At 35.3% G+C, this 20,543-nt stretch overlaps 1 protein-coding gene across 1 annotated transcript in view; it reads right to left on the bottom strand.

Annotated features, from left to right (window-relative positions):
* Positions 1 to 14,377, bottom strand: part of LOC149793773 (uncharacterized) — a 128,853-nt gene extending 114,476 nt beyond the window's left edge. Inside the window, exons 1-7 of the mRNA XM_089967764.1 lie at positions 14,331 to 14,377; positions 9,162 to 9,305; positions 8,103 to 8,198; positions 5,958 to 6,058; positions 4,943 to 5,038; positions 2,811 to 2,912; positions 1,641 to 1,782 (exon numbers count right to left, since the gene is read on the bottom strand). Coding sequence (XP_089823890.1) covers positions 1,641 to 1,782; positions 2,811 to 2,912; positions 4,943 to 5,038; positions 5,958 to 6,058; positions 8,103 to 8,198; positions 9,162 to 9,277 — 653 coding nt within the window. The 5' untranslated portion in view covers positions 9,278 to 9,305; positions 14,331 to 14,377. The remainder of the gene's footprint in view (positions 1 to 1,640; positions 1,783 to 2,810; positions 2,913 to 4,942; positions 5,039 to 5,957; positions 6,059 to 8,102; positions 8,199 to 9,161; positions 9,306 to 14,330) is intronic.
* Positions 14,378 to 20,543: the final 6,166 nt, after the last annotated feature.

Genomic DNA, 20,543 nt, shown 5'->3' with positions numbered 1-20,543 from the left:
TGCATTTGTGTCATTTGACATGTATAAAGACCTTGGACTTTAGAACCATTCAATACATATTATTCTGTTACAGAAATCAAATTAGTGTCCAAAAGCATGAAAAATGTAAATATGTTATGATTACTAGAAACTGCAAATGCATTATGAAATAAAATTGGAATGTTTTATATGCATTATTATTGTTTTTGTTAAGGATCCAGTGTGTGTCTGTGTGTGTGTGTGTGTGTAAGTTGTCACCATAAACTGCACAAGATTATTGACTTTGTTTAATATTCAACCGTGATACTGACTCTAAAAGACAGATATTGTCCACTGCAGCCAATATTAAATTCACCTGTGAGCACCTCCAGGAAAGTTATACCAAAGCCCAACAGATGATATGGAATAATATTTTTCAGGAAACAAAAGAGCACAGACTCCAATTCCCCGACCCAACTGGCTCAAGACCCTCAACACATCACCTATAATACATTCTTTCTATTCTGAATTGTCTGATAATGATAGTCAAAATATATTAACCTGGATTGTGACTATTATTTGCCTGGTTGTCATAGTCTTGGCATTAGTGACTATTATTTGTTTGGTTGTCATAGTCTTGGCATTAGTGACTATTATTTGCCTGGTTGTCATAGTCTTGGCATTATTTGCCTGGTTGTCATAGTCTTGGCATTAGTGACTATTATTTGTTTGGTTGTCATAGTCTTGGTATTAGTGACTATTATTTGCCTGTTTGTCAAAGTCTTGGTATTAGTGACTATTATTTGTTTGGCTGTCATAGTCTTGGTATTAGTGACTATTCTTTGCTTGGTTGTCATAGTTTTGGTATTAGTCACTATTATTTGCTTGGCTGTCATAGTCTTGGTTGTTTGTTCCTTTTTAAAATTATTTTGTAGCATTTTTCACTGACATGTATCCAGGGTTTTTTATTTACCTTTTAATCTTTAAAATGTATTATACTACATACTGTTTAACAACTGGATCATGTACTGTTAAACAACTAAACAAATACAGTCTAACTGAATTGAGTACAGTCTAAAATGTGAATCATGTAAAGTCAAAATGAATAATGTACAGTCTAAAAACTGAATTATGAATATTCTAAACAATAAACCATGTACAATCTAAAAACTGAATTATGAATATTCTAAACAATAAGCCATGTACAGTCTAAAAACTTAATTATGAATATTCTAAACAATAATCATGTAAATCTAACAAATGAAGCATCTGCAACATGTACAGTGTTACAAAAAAAATAAGTTTGATAATCAGATACCTATATTTCTATTTTTTTCTCTCATTATTTATGCTATTACCAATAAATCAAATTAGGCACAATACTAAAAAAATTATAACAGTTCTAGCCTAAAGATTTTTAATCTCATGACAGAACATTTCTGTTCCTAAGATGCAAAAGGAAAAACATGAAAATATTTTATTAATTAGAAGAATATCTGTTGAAATACATGAAATGACCTTAGCGAAAATAAACTGCATATCACGGAATGAGGTCGATGTTTTTAATTGTGTATTTGATGTGTACAACACAAAACACTACATATATACATCAATGCACAGACATTGTATGCATGTATAATCAGACTGGTCTCTCCAAAAGAAATGCAAAGAAAATAACTTACAGGGGTCCATAAAATCCAGGGGCACAGTCACATGCACCTGTCACATGATCACAAGTCGCCCCATTCTGGCATGCACATGGAATCTGACAGTTCACTATAAATGAATTGTGGCACGTAGTTTGACAGTTTTCTCCTGTATAACCTTCAAAACAATCACAGATAAGCAAACACAAAAATTATGATATGGTAAATATTGAAACTCTACCACAAAAATCAAAAATGTAATGTACATATTTAAAGAAATGAAATTGTAAAGAAATAGCAATCATAAAAACACACTGATAAGAGGGAAGTTATATTGTTCTATATTGGCAATAAATATCAGTATTCATATTGCATCAATATAATACCTTTTCACAAAGCTGTAAAACTGATATCAAAAGGTTTAATAAACATCTTTAAAACAACAACTATAACCTTCTTAATAATTTGTCATAAATTACATATCAGGTTAAATTATAAAATAACGTCTAGTAATGCAACATACCAATGTCACAAAATAACACAAGAGCTTCACAGAATGTCATATCTATAATACCAAAATATTGCATAGTCTCTGGAGCAACAAATAGGCTACTGTGATATAATTTTGCCCATGGTGAATAGCATGTGTGAAGTTGAATATACTCACCAAGTTTCATAACTGTACATGAAAAAGTGTCTGATAAACTTGCCTAAATAGAAAAGACCATGTAAATCACTGAGCACGAGAAGCAAGCAATAGTAACCTAATTTGCCCATGGCGCGTAGTACTGTATATCTCCTCCAAGATAAATATACCTATAAAACTTCATGACTGTACATGCAACCATATCATATAAATAGAGCTAAATGGGAAAACATAAACTTATTGCCTAGGCTGACTATGCTTCTGGAAAAGCTATTTATTTCTCATGTATGCTTCATTGATGATGCAAGAAAGTCTTTGCAGTTTTAGGGTACAATAAGTAAAAAAAAAAAAAATAATCAAATGTCTTGACAGACCATACAATTTCCCTATACTCAGTAAATAATACAATATGACACAACATGATGCAATATGAAACAATATGATACTTGCTATCAACTGAATATGGAATAATAAATATAATTCAGCTTCTTTTGTACAGTTTTATATCTAACAATTGAAGATACTTTGGAATATCAGAATCAATTGGCATTAACTCTCACCTGCTGCACACATGCATCTTCCATCCACAGTGCTGCATGTGCCATGACCATTGCAGTTACACTTCATGTCACAGTTTGGTCCCCATGTTCCTTCCACACAAACTAAATTCATTTAAAAGACAGCAGCTATAAATACATGATACTTGAAATTCACAAGCAAGATACAAAGTAAAGATACCAGTATACAGAAAATCAAGGATGGCCTTCTCTGCTCTGTATGTCTGACCTATCTGCATCTTTACTTGTATGTTCTTTATGTCCTCATATGTCTCTAGTGCTTCATATCCTGTCCTCTGGTGCCTCCTATCATGCGCTCTAGTACCTTCCATCTTGTCATCTAATGCACCCCAACCTGTTCTCTAATAGCCACCAGCATACTATTTAGTGCCCCCATTATGCCCTCCATAATGCAATCTAGTGCCACCATCCTGCCCTCTAGTGCCCTCCAACCTGCCCTCGATCATACCCTCTAGTGCCCTCTATCATGTCCTCTAGTGCCCACCATATGACCATCTGCCCTCTAAGCCCTCCCATTACTTCTTCCTCAAGAACAATGATCAGCAGCAGTTTATAAGAACTGTTATTTCAATTATTTCCTGACATGTTTTATAAATATCTTAACAAGGAAATAATGTTTAATGCTTTCTTATTTGCTTTTACAACCAAAAATTAAAACCTGGAGAGCATTATCAGTAAAATAGACAAACACTGGTTGCCCATTTGTTATGAAAACTGACTGAAGGTACTATTAGATGACAACAATTCAGTCAATGAAATCTTGAAATGGGCCTATTTACTTGATACCAGCCAGGTATATACCAACCTTGACTGGCTACAGTAATATGCTGCCCCTTGTTCTTTTGATTTCATTTTCATAACTTCAAACTCACTATGTACAGTGGTCCCTCAAAATAAGGCATCTCAGTAAAACACTGTCCCTTTTATAAGGCAGGCATAGCCATCTCAATATAACACTGTTCCTTTTATCAAGCATGTATGGCCATCTCAGTATAACACTGTCCCTTTTACATGGCAGGTAATGCCAACTCAATATACCACTGTCCCTTTTACAATACAGGTAGGGCAATCTAGATATACCACTGTCCCTTTTATAATGCATATATGGCCATCTCAATATAACACTGTCCTTTTTACAAGGCAGATAGGGCCATCTCAATATAACACTGTCTCTTTTACAATACAGGTAGGGCAATCTCAATATACCACTGTCCCTTTTATAATGCATATATGGCCATCTCAATATAACACTGTTCCTTTTATCAGGCATATATGGACATCTTAATGTAACACTTTCCCTTATATAAGCAGACAAGGCCATGGATCCCATTACCTTGTGTAACAGAAATATTGTCTATAATGTTACCTCATTTCACAGGAATATTGTCTATAATGTTACCTCATTTTACAGGAATATTGTCTATAATGTTACCTCATTTTACAGGAATATTGTCTATAATGTTACCTCATTTCACATGAATATTGTGTATAAGGTACTACAGCAACAAATAACATCACATATAAAATGGTACACTTTTATGTCTGTCTTAAACAGAATTATAGTGAGAGATCAAGGCATCCTCACATATACAGTGAACATTTATGGCTGCCTCAAGTGGTAGTGAGGGATTAGTGTTTAATGTACCCCAGTACAAGACAACCTAAATGACATAACATTATACTTTACTGGCACTCCTGAATAGTGTTGTAGTAAAGGATCACAATATAATGTACCCCAGAATAAGGTGATCTCACATATAACATGGGACACATTTATGATTACCTTGAATTCCATTATAGTGAGGGATCATTGACAATGTACAGTATAATGCAGCCAAATGTAACACAGTATACTTTAATGGATACTCTGAACAGTGCTATAGTAAGGGATCAGTGTATAATATATCCCCATATAAGGTGACCTCACATATAACATGGGACACCTGAATGGCTACCCTGAAAAGTGCTATAGTGAGGGGACCACTATATTTGGTCATGTATACTCTGCATAAAACAGACCTATTGTGATCTGATATAGTGGCAGATCATGGCCTACACTGATTACTCTATGTATGATTAGTGTACAGGTAAATACTGTAATTTATTCTACTTACTTGCCTCACAGTTGTTTCCTGTGAACCCAGGTGAACATTTACAGATTCCAGGAGCAACACAGGTACCATGGCCATTACAGTCATTGCTACATTGTGCTGAAAACAGAAACTAAAGTATTTATGGTCTTTACATCTTAATAAAATTAGCCCCCTTTCCACCTTACTATTACAGGTGTTGTGACACTGGACTAAAATATAAACAAGAGTCCCTTGATGTGACTGATGCTATACAGTCTAAAACAAATTTGTAGGAATTCATGAGAAGTCTGCTGGATGTCCAAATAACACCATTTTAATTTAGGACCAACTGATTACAAAGGTCAGCCTGTGTATTAGGTTTCATGAATGTTCTCCAAATAACTTAGGAGCTGAAGCAACAATGACTGCCAATGGACACCAGATAGACGGATTCATGACACTAGATGGATACAGGATGATGGATGCATGACTAACCAATAATGTATTTTTATCAAAGATAACATTATGCCTTAATAATCAGAAAAATGTCATTCTTTCAATAAAAATGTGTGAAACAAAATAAATAACAAGTGAACATAACACATACCCAGCTCCATGAGTATGCGATTAGGATTTTTAACGTAGCTTTAACAATTTTTCAGTCTTACTGCTACAATGTCTGCAGTGTGGCAGTTTATAATGATGTCTAGCACTGGGAGATCATGCTGCAGACATGTAGTATGATGTCCCACCCTGTCACATTATTCTGACACCAGGCCGACCAGTCCTAACACTAACCTCTTAATGCTGAGTGTCTAGTGAGCCAGCTGTTAGTACCATTTTTGTAAGTCTTTGGTATGACTTGGCTGGGGTTCGAACCCATGACCTCCCGCTTCCGAGGCGGACGCTCTAACCACTAGGCCACCGGACCGGTGCCCAGCTCCATGAAGCAGAGACCTGAATCTACAACTGTATCATCAAATGAGACTGTATATTGGGGTCAGGTTAATGTCAATCTGATATTAATTAGGTTCCTATTTTATGTGTCATTACTCACCAAGACATATTCCATTTACATTTATGTATCCAATACAACATTTGTTAATGGTTTTATAGATTGTCCTTTGCTCGACCCTCTGTCCCAATCTGTACTTGGTGCTGAAATGTACATGAAAAAAATGTTAAGACAAAAAACGATTTAATTGAATAAATCATCGATATACATTTATCAAGTACTACGTTTTGTCCTCTAGATGTATTAATCTATTTTCCCATTATGTCGAGTAACACTGGTCGTCCACAAATCATTTCACCTGTTACCTCTGATACGGAAACAACTTATTCTGACTGATATATACTTGACCGGTTCAGAACTTACAGGTCACTTATAGAGGAATCAAAATTATTGCTAATTCGCTACCACACGGTTAGTGATTTTGCCGACTGAACACAACAAATATCAGCGTCACTAATCCGTGGGAGCAGAGACAATTTTTATCGTTACTCGCTAACATATAAGTTAAGAAATGTTTTAAGTCGTTGTTTCCTTTATTGGTTAACTAATCCGTTTATTGCACTGAGTTATAGGACACACGGTACTAATTATACGGAAGAACTGTGAACCAGTCTAGAAATGGGTGAAGAAATGATAGAGTATTTACAGGTTTGGTGGTCCATAACTGGTTAATAATGAAAATTAAAATTTTAGGAAAAATATCTTTTGAGAGCTTATCCTATATGTAATGTAAAAAAAATATTGACAAATTTCTACTGATGCAACTTTAGCATTTTTACAGGCTTGACTCAGGAGTACTCAATACTGAAAGTAGCACCTTATTCATTTGGTGCAGAATCAATAACACGTGTTTCATGCACATGTGTGTAAACAAATTGCCGCGGGTCATATGGTGTTCTCCACACATAAGCTTGCACCAAGGTTAGATGTGCACGAAAAATTATAGGTGTCATTATCAGCACCCATAAATTTTAAGTTATTGAATTTTGAATATGATAGTGTTTCCATATGTTTACCATTGGAGTGGAATTAGTACCGTGAGTCCTATAGCTACGACCACAGGTGCTCGATGTGAGCTTGATGTTAAGAAAAAAACCAATCATCTAAAGGAAAAAAATCATAGAGTGACAAAAATACCGTAGATTACCCCGATGACCCGTTTTGACAAAGGACCCTCTCTATCATAATATATTTTATGATAGAGAGGGTCCTATGTCAGAACCGGTCATCGGGGTAATCTAAAGTATTTTTGTCACTCTGTATGATTTTTTTTACTTTAGATTATTATTATTTTTTAACATCAAGCTCGCGTCGAGCACCTGTGTATCGGTACTAAGTACAAACCAACATTCTCCACTTGATGAGGTACAATAAAAACTTACAATGAACATGACGGGTGTTATACCGCTTATTCAATCACTGACCAAATTACATTATTTTTAGGTCTTCGCGCACGTGTAACTAGACTGGAGTAAATCAGTGGCCCAACTTGATTCTATCGCCCGACCGGAAGACAGCGATGATGCACTAGTATAATGACTAATGATAATACAATGTACGGGGTATCAGACTAGTGTTGGCCAATCGGAAATGTCGTGTTTGCTAACTAACGAATAATGCAGATTTATACCGAACAATGATTTTTTGTGCGTTTGTTTTTTAAAAACAAATATTTATATCAGTCCAATGCATTGTGCAGTGGCAAGTGTAAATATATGGATGTATGTGCAAGATGCGCAGCCTGCATTAATAACCAGGGCCGTTGAGAGCGATCACGGGCCCGGAGGTAAGAAATAACTGGGCCTCTCCTAGTTCTTGTTCAACTGGCATATCAATTTAAATTTTAAAAAAAAAAACTATTAACTGCTAAAAGATATAATCCCAATTCAAGTCTGGCTAGCTGACATCATTCTCACAATATATGTACTTGAAAAAGCTGTACTTTTCTTGAATCACAATCAGAATTCGCACCTCAAGTCAGTAACTCGAGGACGGTCGTTATTTGAACGTTTTATGTTCTGAGCAGGTAGTATTTACAATTTCATATAGAAAAATGGTAATATATTTCTACGCTGTGGAACAATCAAATTTTTAAATATTTATATTTAAATAGACTGTTGTGTAAATGCTTTATAGTATAAAGCAATATATACTGTTTTTATCAATGTGTATCGAGGTCTGACTCACAAATATTGGGAACATCTTGGTGGAAATGACCAACACCACGTCGTGGTCCTGTAAGTGTAGGGTTCATTGTAGGCCACTGTCTCTGATACAGTCTCCCTGAAACGAATAATAAAGCAATCTTATGTAAAATTCAATTAATTGACATTATTTGGTCTCATCTACCCATTCTAATTTTCCCGTAGTTTTGTCAACAGATAATGCAATACTCTTCGTCTGTCCATCAATAAACAGAGAATCTAGTGCAAAGAAAAGTGATAAGAAATGCGATGATTTACGATGGTGAACCATTATAGCTATTTAGTATTTTTATTTTTAGTATTATAGCAGCTGCTGACTTTTCAAAGTGATATAAACTATGTTTATTGTTTTACAATAATGTACACTTAATTGTTGCTACAAACGATTCATGTAGGCATAGTTTCGCGTGTTCAAAGACTGCTGAAGCTGCACATTGACGAGGTTAAAGTGATCACCAGCAAATGTGGTCATTTATCACATATGTTGATTCTCAGACATGGGCGTCATAAAACTCCAAAGTTATTTAAACTTTTAATGTAAAAACACCTGCTAACCCTCTAGTCCCATCTTGAGGAGCACGATAAAAATTCTTCAAGTTTTGGCACAATCTATGCCCGCAAGGCTGTCCCTGATTTCTCGTTTCATGCATCTAGCTTTTAACATTGTAGGAGTTCCGTGATACTGCGCAGACACAAACGGACTGTTATCACAATATCCCCTTCGTATATTTAAACGTTTAAGATGTTAATTGTACGATCTTAGGAATGACAATTAAGGAAACTGTATACATACAATACAGATACCAACAAAGAAAGAGAGTGAGAGAATTTACTGTTTTTCTATAGTATTTTCTACTGCGAATTGAATAATTTTCATACGTTAAGAAATTTTAATGAATTTTGGGACTGCTACAATTTACAGATTTTAAGATCCAATAACAATTTTTTTATGTATCACGACCCATATAAATGACGCCAACAATTAAAATCATAAACCTAAAACAAGCGGTCTAAACTAGAATACAATTTTTTTATAGCTTACATTGCTACAGTATGACAAATATTGGGTCCTCCATCTCTGGGAGCATCCTGTCCTCTATTCGGAGCAATCGAAAATATCACAGTTACAGCTACACTTAAGATGGCCTTCACTTTCATGTTGGAAATTCAAATAAATCTGCTAAATCTGAAATGAAAGTTCAAGGTTTTATTGGTACCGTATATACCCGCTTACAAAACCAGTCCAGCTTGCAAACAACATAGACCCTGATATGCTGTTTGTGTAGTTTACAGTTGGATCTGGACTTGTACGTGAAGCAGACCCGTATATGATATTCACAGCTAGTGTGCAGCTGTACAATTCTGCATCATATAAGATTTCCCAGCTGAATAACAAAACAAGCTTTTTCCCCGAAGCCCGCCTGACAACTTTTGAACTTTTAAAAGAGGCATTGTGTGATGCTCTGATCTTAGGAATTTTAATTAAGGAAACTGTATACATAAAATACAGATACCAATAAAGAAAGAGAGTGAGAAAATTGACTGTTTTTTCATAGTATTTTCTACTGCGAATTGAATAATTTTCATACGTTACGAAATTTTAATGAATTTTTGGGACTGCTACAATTTACAGATTTTAAGATCCAGCAACAATTGTTTTTGTATCGCGACCCATATAAATATATATGGGAGATTTTCCATGTTCGCTATTTTGATAGCACATAATCCCCATTAACATATCAATACCGACAGCACGTAAAGAAAACCAGTTTCCATTTTAACCACCATCAAATGTGATTATATTCTGTTGTATTGTTTTTCATGCGGTAAGCACCTAAAACAATCATATACAGGTTTCCCACCTGCTTGAAAGGAAAATTCCCAGTGCATCTTTATTATAAGGGTCCTACATGGATTTTAGACAGATATAGTTCAGTAACTAAATGCATCTAACTCTTAAAATGTTGAAATATGCAGCCCAACCTCACATAGTAACCACTTACTCTATACAGTAAAATATACGCAAGACCTCCGATAGTGATCATTTAACCTATACAGACAACTTGTCATATCTTTCCGGGTTGTCTTTCCTTTCCTTAACTTTATTTACAGACTGCATTACTCTTCCCTTTTTTTTTTAAAGCAGTCAAGATTGATTGGCCTAGAGCTGACCGGTCTAAAGTATACATCATCATACTCATGTTTTCATCTTTACTGACTTTGGCATCGTTGATATTAAAGAAAATATTAATTGCTGTTCTCATATTTAATACTAAAGTTTTGTTTCTATTAATGTATAAAGATACCTAATTAAGTGTTGCTGAGGCCTTTTTCAACTCGTACATGTATTTAGAAAAGTGTACGGGAGATTTACATATAAATATTAGCACAGAAAGGCGATCTTGATTGTTAGATCAGGTCGAATGACGAAATCAGAATATCGGGGTGGTGTCTACTAATGATCTGGAGCGCCTGACAGTAACAACAAGATTTGATTGAACAATCAAGATCGATTTATTATGACAAAATTATTTTTGTTATATTCCAATCAAATGTCCGATAAATTAATTGTTACGTATATTTGATTTAATTTATGTCTCTGTTTGTAAGTTGTTTTTTTATAAATATTTTTAATTTTACTACATGTCAATGTAATGTAATTTTGTTTATTATTAATTTGATATTTTCCAGAAAATTCAGTTTTGACCTGAATCTTTTCATAAATACTTAATAATAGAAACACTGGATCTTATTTTGACTTACTTCCAGACCTTGATTTAGAAATCAGTGCGAGAAGTAAACAACTTTTTATTTCTTTTTATTCTCGGAGTAAAATGATTGATTTTATCACGTTCATACTGGGGCTACGTGATTTTTTTTATATATGTAAACAGCCTCCATTTCGCAATTCTGGTCTTTCAGAAGTTGCGCATTAGTTAGTTTTAACAGTGATGCTTAGCGAGAGATTTCTCAGTTGGGTCTTTTTCTTTACAGTGGAAAGTGTGTGTTTGTGGCCATTTTGGGAATTACATTTTAATTTTTATTCAAATTATTTGGATTCCAAAAGATTAATTCTTTTTTCTGGAAACATTTGAGTGCTCATACGGAATTCTTCGACAAAGACATTTATTTAATTTTTTTTTTGAAATTCAAACAACGGAATATTATTGACTGTTGAATAAAAAAGAACTGTAGACGATACAACACCGTAAAGGCTGCAGTACGTCATCGCCTTCCCTTTTGGATTTTCGTCGGGACTCGAACTTGAATTCATTAGAACATTTCATTATTAGGACTTCGAAAATTTAATTCGTGGATTATTTTTGGATTATTTTTGGATTTCATTCTTAAAACCGTATATTTTTATTTTTCATTTGTTATAGTGTTTTTTCCAGGGAAATAAATTTCTTGTTAGATTTTTCAAAGCTTGTTGTTTTCACTCTTTTGTTACTGTTTATTCGAGCCTAAACACGTAACATACGATAATAAAATCTCACAATGTAACTGAAAAAAAAGAAACCGCTTAACATTTGAAACTTTCTGATACGAACTTCACCTGTAGGCATAAACCGAATATCACTGTTTGAATAGGTGAGATGAGCGTATAACAGTTTTATTAATGAATCGTGTGTAGTAAGAGTCATCAATTCTAAGTACCCACACTATTAATAATACAAGTTCTTCAAAGCATGGGGGCAGCAGACCTATATATGGAACTTACAGCTATTGTGTAGTTATATAATTTTCATCAGAGAATATATCGCCAGCTGAATAACTAGGAAAGTTGTAAAACGACGCCCAGCTGACAGCTTTTGAACTTTCAGACGGGACATTGTGTGAGGCTCCGATGGGGACATGTCATTAGAATGACATAATTTTATTTTTTTTACAGTTATTTACAGCGAGCGGGATTGGAGAAATTGTTGGAGCTCGATGATAAATATTTGCTAAAGAAAATAATACTCATTTCCATTTCTATGTCAGTGAAGTAACTGCATGTTTGTTTAAGCGTGTTCAGTTGAAACCAGGAAATCACGAGGCAAGATTAGTTACAGTCTCGCTTGAGATTATGGTAAAAGAGGATTATAAATCGACAGTATAGTTTTCCTACTATTGGTGTTTGCCGGTAAAATACTGGTTCATTCGTTGTCAGAAAATTGATATCCATATAAGAACCAGTGGAAGGTAATGTACATCTGTCCCATACAAGATTCTTAAACTGTGACGGTACAGTGCAACAAAAATACAATACACTTTACAAGGAATCATGTCTCTTGATTGAGCATGGTTTAAATATGATGAAATGTTCTGATACGAACGACACCTGTAGACATAAACCAAATACCATTGTTTGAATAGGTGAGATGAGCGTATAACAGTTTTATAAATGAATCATGTGTAATAACAGTCATCAGTTGTAAGTACCCACACTATTAATACTATGCATGGGGACGGCAGACCTATATATGGAATTTACAGCTATTGTGCATTTATATAATTTTGCATCAGAGAATGTATCGCCGGCTGAATAACTAGGCAAGTTGTAACCCGACGCCCGGCTGACAGCTTTTGAACTTTCAGACTGGACATTGTATGAGGCCCCGATGGGGACTTGCCATTAGAATGACAATTTTATTTTAACAGTTATTTACAGCGAGCGGGGATCGAGAAATTGTTGGAACTCAATGATAAATATTTGCGAAAGAAAATAATACTCATTTCTATTTCAATGTTAAATAAAGTTACCGCATGTTTGTTCAAGCGTGTTCAGTTGAAACCAGGAAATCATGAGGGTTAGTTCCAGTCTCGTTTGAGATTATGGTAAAAAGGGATCTGAGATCGACAGTACATTTTTCCTACTGTTGGTGCTTGTCGGTAAAATACCGGTTCATTCTTTGTCAGAAAATTGATAAGCAGATAACAACGTCATTACCAGTGGAAGGTAATGCAAATCTGTCCCATACACGGTTCTTAAACTGTGACAGTACCGTGCATCAAACATACAATACACTTTGGTTGAGCATGGTTTAAATATGATGACAAACTCAACGATTACTTTCTCATAAATACTTCTCGCGGTGTTCATATAATAATCTTCAACGCATGGGGGCAGCAGACTTATATATGGGATTACAGATATTGTGTGGTTATATAATTTTGCATCACATAATATTTCACCAGCTGAATAACTAGGCAAGTATGAACCCGAGACCCGGCTGACAGTTTTGAACTTTAAGGCAGGACATTGTGTGAGGCTACGATGGAGACATGTCATTAGAATGACAACATTTTATTTAGACAGTTATTTACAGCGAGCGGGATTGGATAAATTGTTGGAACTTGACGATGCAGATTTTCTAAAGACAATATCCCTGATTTCCATTTCTGTGTCAAATGAAGTTACTGCATGGTTATTCACTTGTATTCAGTTGAAACCAGTAAATCTTGAGGTAAGATTAGTTCCAGACTCGTTTTAGATTCTGGTAATAATGAATTGGAGAACGACAGTATAGTTTTCCTACCTTTTGGGTTTGCCTGTTGAAACGCTGGTCCATTCCTTGTCAGGAAATATATATCAATATAAGAACTTCATTACCAGTGGAAGGTAATGCAAATCTGTCCCATACACGGTTCGTAAGCTGTGACAGTACAGTGCAACAAACATTCAATACAATTATAAGGAATCATATCTCTTGGTTGAACTTGGTTTAAAAGTGATGACAAACTTTAAAGATTACTTTCTCATTTGTCTTTCTAGCGGTGTTCATATAATAATCTTTGAATGAATATTGATGAAGGTGGAGTGAAATGAAACGAATAACGGTTCTTTAAAGAATGTGTTCAATCAAATACTAAAATAAAATGAACACATATAGAAGACGTTACAGGTACAAATCACGTGAATTGTATGCCTTGCGCGTTAGCTTTCATTTCAGTGTATGCAGAAATGTTTAGTGTTGTGTGTCTCAGTCAATATATCAACAAGTGATACAATTTAAATGGTTGCTTAAGGCAGATAAATTGGCACATTAAGTCTTTCTTCTAACATTTAACTGAAACGTACAATTTATGAGAGTAACTTGGTTTGAACTGAATTGTTAATTACGCAAATGTGCAACAGTCAGTGATAGGGCGTCCAAAGTAATGCAGTCAATCAAATAACTCTGTGGTTAAAAGAGAAACGGACTAAACATAAACATCTCACACTTACCTGTTATTTTCCAAACAAAGTAGTGCTCACTTTAATATACCTTTTTAGACTGACGCTAATAAAAGAGAAGGTAATACTTAAATATAAATTACTAAGGGATTTGGAATGACACTATATATATATATATATATATATATATATATATATATATATATATATATATATATATATATATATATATGGAATGCTCCATGTTTGCTAGTTTCACAGCAAATAGTCCTTATTAAAATATTAATACGGGCAGCACATAAAGAAAACCAGTTTCCATTTTAACCACAATCTAATGTGATTGTATTGTATTGTTTTCATGCGGTAAGCACCATAAACACACATACAGAGTTTCCACCTGCTTCAAAGGAAAATTCACAGCACATTTGTTTCTAAGGATAAGAATCATAGAAGGGTTAGTGTCATACATGGTCCAGTAACTAAATGCATCTAACTGTGTGATGTGATGTGATTTGAATTTTTTACGTAGCTTTAACAATTGTTCAGTCATATCGCTACGATGTCTGCAATGTGGCAGTTTATAGTGATGTCTAGCACTGGGGCATCGTGCCTCAGACATGTAGCATGATGTCCCACCCAGTCACCAGTCCTAACACTAACCTCTTAATGCTGAGTGCCAAGCAAGGCAGCTGTTAGTACCATTTTTGTAAGTCTTTGGCATGACTCGGCCGGGGATCGAACCCACGACCTCCCGCATCCGAGGCGGACGCTCTAACCACTAGGCCACCGGAGCGGTAAATGCATCTAACTCTTAAAACAATGAAATATGCAGCCGAATCTCATACAGTGACCACTAACCCTATACAGTGAAATATACATCCAGACTTCCCATACTGATCACTTACCCTATACAGACAACTTGTCATATCTTTCCGGGTTGTCTTTCCTTTCCTTAACTTTCATGTGCAGACTGCATTACTCATGCCTTTGTTTTAAAGCAGTCAAGATTGATTAGCCTAGAGCTGACTGGTCTAAACTATACATCATTATACTCATGTTTTCTTTTTTTACTGACATTGGCAGCGTTGATATTAAAGAAAACATTAATTGCTGTTCTAATATTTATTACTAAAGTTTTATTTTTATTAATGTTTGAAGATACCTGATTAAGTAATCTGCACGTTACATGTTTTCACAAAACTTTGAGAAGAAATAAGCACTTGAAGAGGACTTTTTCAACTCCAACTTGATTTAGAAAAGTGGATGGGAGATCTACATATGGTATTAGCTCAGAAAAGCGATCTTTACTGCTCGATCAGGTCGAATGTCAACATCAGAATATCGGGGTGTTTAAGTCATCGAATCACGATCTCTGATAGTGACAACAAGATTTGTTTTATAATCAAGATCGAATTATCATGACAATATAATGTTTGTTATATTCCAATCAAATGTCAGATAAATTAAGAAAATTCCACAACGTAACTGAAAAAAGAAACAATTCAACTTTTGAAACTTTCTGCTACGAACTGAAAAAAGAAACAATTCATCTTTTGAAACTTTCTGCTACGAACTCCTGTAGACATAAACCGAATATCATTGTTTGAATAGGTGTGATGAGCTTATTAGTTTTATGAATAAATCACGTGTAATAACACGTTTAAGTACCTACGCTATTAATAATACGAATTCTTCAACACATTAGGGCAGCATACCTATATATCGGATTGCAGACATTGTGCAGATATATGATTTTGCACCACATAATATTTCACCAGCTGAACAATAAAGTTGTACTTAACCCGAGATACGGCTGACAGCTTTGAACTTTTAGGCAGGACATTGTGTGAGGCTCCGATGGGGACTTGTCATTATAATGACAAAATTTTATTTTTTATAGGATACTGAATTTGAATGAGAAAATATGAACGAGTTTTTCGAATGGAAATACTGCAGACCTTTGGAGTGCAGTATATCCATCCGACAAAACGAGTTCTTATTTTCCCATACAAATGCAGTAACCTTTTTATTATATGCTTATTTTAAATTAATTCTACCTAATGCTTAATTATAATAACAAAATATACAACAAGAAACAAAGTAACTGAATGTATGCCGTATTCCAAACTAGATGCACAAGCGTAGATTGATCATTACACAACAACAACATTATTACTGCTCACATTACTCCGCCTAGATAAATTTGAACTTAGTCGCGCGCTCGACCATAACTTTCGAAAGAAAACGGTGTGTCTAGTTAAAATTGAAATTTGGAGTCATATTGTGAATGAATGCGCATTGCAACAACTTTTCCATATGATCTTGAATGAATAGATTTTGGTATTTATTTTTTTTTCGATTCAACGAAATTTCGTGATTATGGACTGGATTTATATGAAACAATTCCACATGAAATACATCGGATTGAAGAAGCGAGGGAGAAGCGTGTTGACATCTGCAAATGTGATTCTGTTTCTGTCATTGAATGTTCGAAATCATAATGTGGGAAAAATGTAAAGTCTTTCAATTGCAATTATCAAAAAGACGCAATGGAATTTAATGCTTTTTTCATTTTGAGTGCAGTAAGGAGGATGTAATTGCACTTATATTTGAAATTACAGTACAATTTCGAAATGTATAATCAAGATTGAGAACTGATGACATGGCTCATGTAATTGCGATTTGCAGAGCTAAGAAAGTACATTTTTAGGAAATTCAGGATGTAAAACTGTAAGTATATTTTTTTGCCATTCTTATCACCAGCTAAAGAAGACAGTATATGCCTTGTCACTTGTATATTATTTGTAAGATCCCTTTTTTGCGTCTGTTATATAGCTAGCTTAAATCCGAAACATTGTATCAAAAACGTTAACGCGGAATGTGCCAAAGTAGCTGGTATGTGGCAGTCCACGAAACATCTGCTTTACTTCATTCAGAAACAAATTTAAACAACCACAACGTAAAGCGCCTACTACGCGAGTGTACATGATTTGTTTACAAATCAAAAGTGCTGGAGTCTGCGTCCTTTATTTGTTTACAATAGAAATTAGTTTTTTTTATGCACGTGATTGCAATATGTGTATTTGCACGCGAGTTCAGTATTAGATAATATTGCACGATTTTGACAATGTAAAGTTAACAGAGAAAAAAAAGAGCATATAATAATATCAGTTATTTGCAGCCAGTGGGATTCGATAAATCGTTGGAACTCGATGATGCAGATTTTCTAAAGACAATGCTCCTGATTTTCATTTCTATGTCCAATGAAGTTACTGCATGGTTATTCACACTTGTTGAATTGAAACCAGAAAATCTCGAGGTAAGATTAGTTCCAGCCTAGTTTTAGATTAGGGTAATAATGAATTGGAAAACGACAGTATAGTTTTCCTACCTTTTTGGGTTAGCCGGTAAAACGCTGGTTCATTCCTTGTCAGGAAATATATATCAATATAAGAACTTCATTACCAGTGGAGGGTAATGCAAATCTGTCCCATACACGGTTCGTAAGCTGTGACAGTATAGCGCAACAAACATACGATTAACGGTTCTTTAAAGAATGAGCTCAATCAAATCCTAAAATAAAATTAACGCGTATTGTTGAAGTTGCAGGTAGAAATCACATGCATGGTTTGTATGCCTTGTGCGTTAGGTTCATTTCAGTGTATACAGAAACATACATTTTACAGTGTTTTGTGTCTCATTCAATAAATCAGGAAGTGAAACAATTTTAATGGTTGCGTAAGGCAGATAAATTGACACATTGAGTCTTTCTTCTAAGTACCAAATATAACCGGGATTCGCAGCTTTCTAAAACAAAAATATCTAGTACATTTGAATTAGAAGCGTCATATTTATAGAACGGTCTCCGACAGTGTTAATGTAGCAACTAAGTGCAACTAGCTGTTAAAAACTAAAAAATGCAACCCAATCTCAGATAGTGATCACTTACACTATACAAACAAAATAAATATTATAGTTGGGCTGTATAGCGTCAATGGAAAACCCAGTCAAAAAGGTCATGGGGCTGTATAGCGTGAAGGGACTGGACGTTGGTAACAATGTTGCAAGGGCCTGACCTCAATCGGACCAAACAGCGAAATAAAAACATAGAACGCTTGGCGGGGCGGGACTGGCGGGACATATACATATGTAACACATGCAACATACATACGTAGATTGATAAACATCAATCGATCCCACCTAAACTATAAAATCACTAAAACATTTGTTAATAATTTGTTAATAAATATCTTCTCGAGGCATATGAGTGGTCTTGTCCTTTGGGTTTTTTCTTCTTGTTGTCTTCTTCATATTTGTTTTCTAATCTCTTTTGTTCTCCATCAACTTCTTATTTTCTCTCCTACATTCTTCCTTTTTTGTCTCCTTTTTGTCTTTCTCCTCTTTTTCCCTTTTTCATTCTCTTATTTTTCTATTTTGTCATTCCATTCTCATACTTATTCTGCCTTCTTCATCTTCCTTGTCCTACGTTACTCTTTTAGGCAGCTCTGTCAATCTTTCCTTCGTCTTCTTTACATTTTATGTCTCCATCTTGGCTCCTTGAATAGTATAGACACCATAATTCAATTTCACTATGAATTCCTTCACCATCCCGAGATCGCCTTTAGCCTCTTGCAGTATCTTCAATACGTCCATCTGATTTGAAGCCATCAGTGTTTATTCAATGTTGAATGGCGTGAATGACAAACGCTCGACTTGTCAAGACGGACATGAAGGAAAAAACCCCTTACACTTCACATATTATCTACTATCCACACAAACGTACGCCAACTCATACAAACCCCAAAACATACTATACACACCTGGGAAGAAGACAAAATAATCACAAATATACTATCTACACACGGGAAGAATAAATAACTATGATATACTATCCAAAAATCCCAATTATACTATCCACACACAGGAAGAAGACAAAAACTACAGTATCTACTATCCACACAAAAGTACGCGAACGCATACAATTCCCAAAATCTGTTATTCACGCAGACGGGAAGGGAAAAAATAAACAAACCTAAAATATACTATTTACACACGGGAAGGAGAAAAACCAAACACAATATGCACTATCCACACATACGTACGCAAACGCATACAGACACAATATCTACTATCCATACAACGCACGCGAATACATACACACTATACTATCCATACCGAAGAGAAGGGGAGAAAATAAACCCAAAATATACTATCCATACAAATGTACGTGAACGCAAACACACACACACGCACACACACACGGAAAGGAATGATTGTTTATAATCACACTACTCGACACTCATGCCAATTGGCAACTTGAATTGTCTCTTTTCTAGAGTTTTGGTTAGACCTGAGAAGGGGTGTTTTTTTAAATAAAAACTCTAAATACACCTGGTTAATGGTGACATCTCCAAAGCATGGCAGCACAGACACAATTGACTGCTGGGAGTGCGAAGGCAGTTTGAGTGTCCTCATCATCATACGTTTGAGTTTGCGGAACCGTGAAGACTTTCTTCCTTACAATCCTTATTCAGAAGAGAAGGAGAACTCATTCGTGTCCACACGACGGTCCACAATACCTCTGTCTGGTTCCTGCTATTGATGCTGCTCCCTCTGCTTCTGAAGTCTGTACTTCTCCGTCCATTATTCTTTCTTCTTCTTGATTTCCTTTCTGAAGAGCTCTTCTATCAGGTCTTTGGTCACTTTTATCATTCTGACATTCTCTATTTCTTCAGGTTTGGGTATCAGGCTTAGCCTGGCACGATGTAAATTCACGTAAACTTCGTTCAGCTTGGTTAATCTTGAACAGATCTTAAAAGGATGAGTCAACGACGGATGGTCAGACTAAGTAAGGTAAGTAAGTATGTTGAATTAACGTCGATTGCGCCCGTTCGGGCTTGTTCGACCTTTATTCCAGCATAGTTGGATGTTTAATTACTCCTGGGGGAAGGAATTAGTGCCTCATCCCCCAGGCGTTTATGTGTTCAAGGAACACTAATTAATTTGGCTATCCGATGGTGGGACTAATTAGTCCCTAACGACCTGAATGTAGAGCCGTCATGAGTGGGAATGAACCCAACTCGCACTCATGATTGAAACGTTGGAATGCAGTTGCGATTGAACGCACCAGGTGTCAACCCAAGCAGTATGTAATGTCCGCTACGATTGGTCGGCAGCGATGACGTCACATTACGACACCTGGTGTTTTGACGGGTGGAAATGGTCCCACATTCCGTCAATGGTACAATGTCGGAGTGAGTTCAG

This window comes from Sinohyriopsis cumingii, chromosome 8 (assembly GCF_028554795.1).
Source record: "Sinohyriopsis cumingii isolate HCF-2022 chromosome 8, ASM2855479v2, whole genome shotgun sequence".
NCBI lineage: Eukaryota > Metazoa > Mollusca > Bivalvia > Unionida > Unionidae > Sinohyriopsis > Sinohyriopsis cumingii.
Note: the sequence above shows the minus strand (reverse complement) of the source record. Positions and strands in the feature narration are given on the sequence as shown.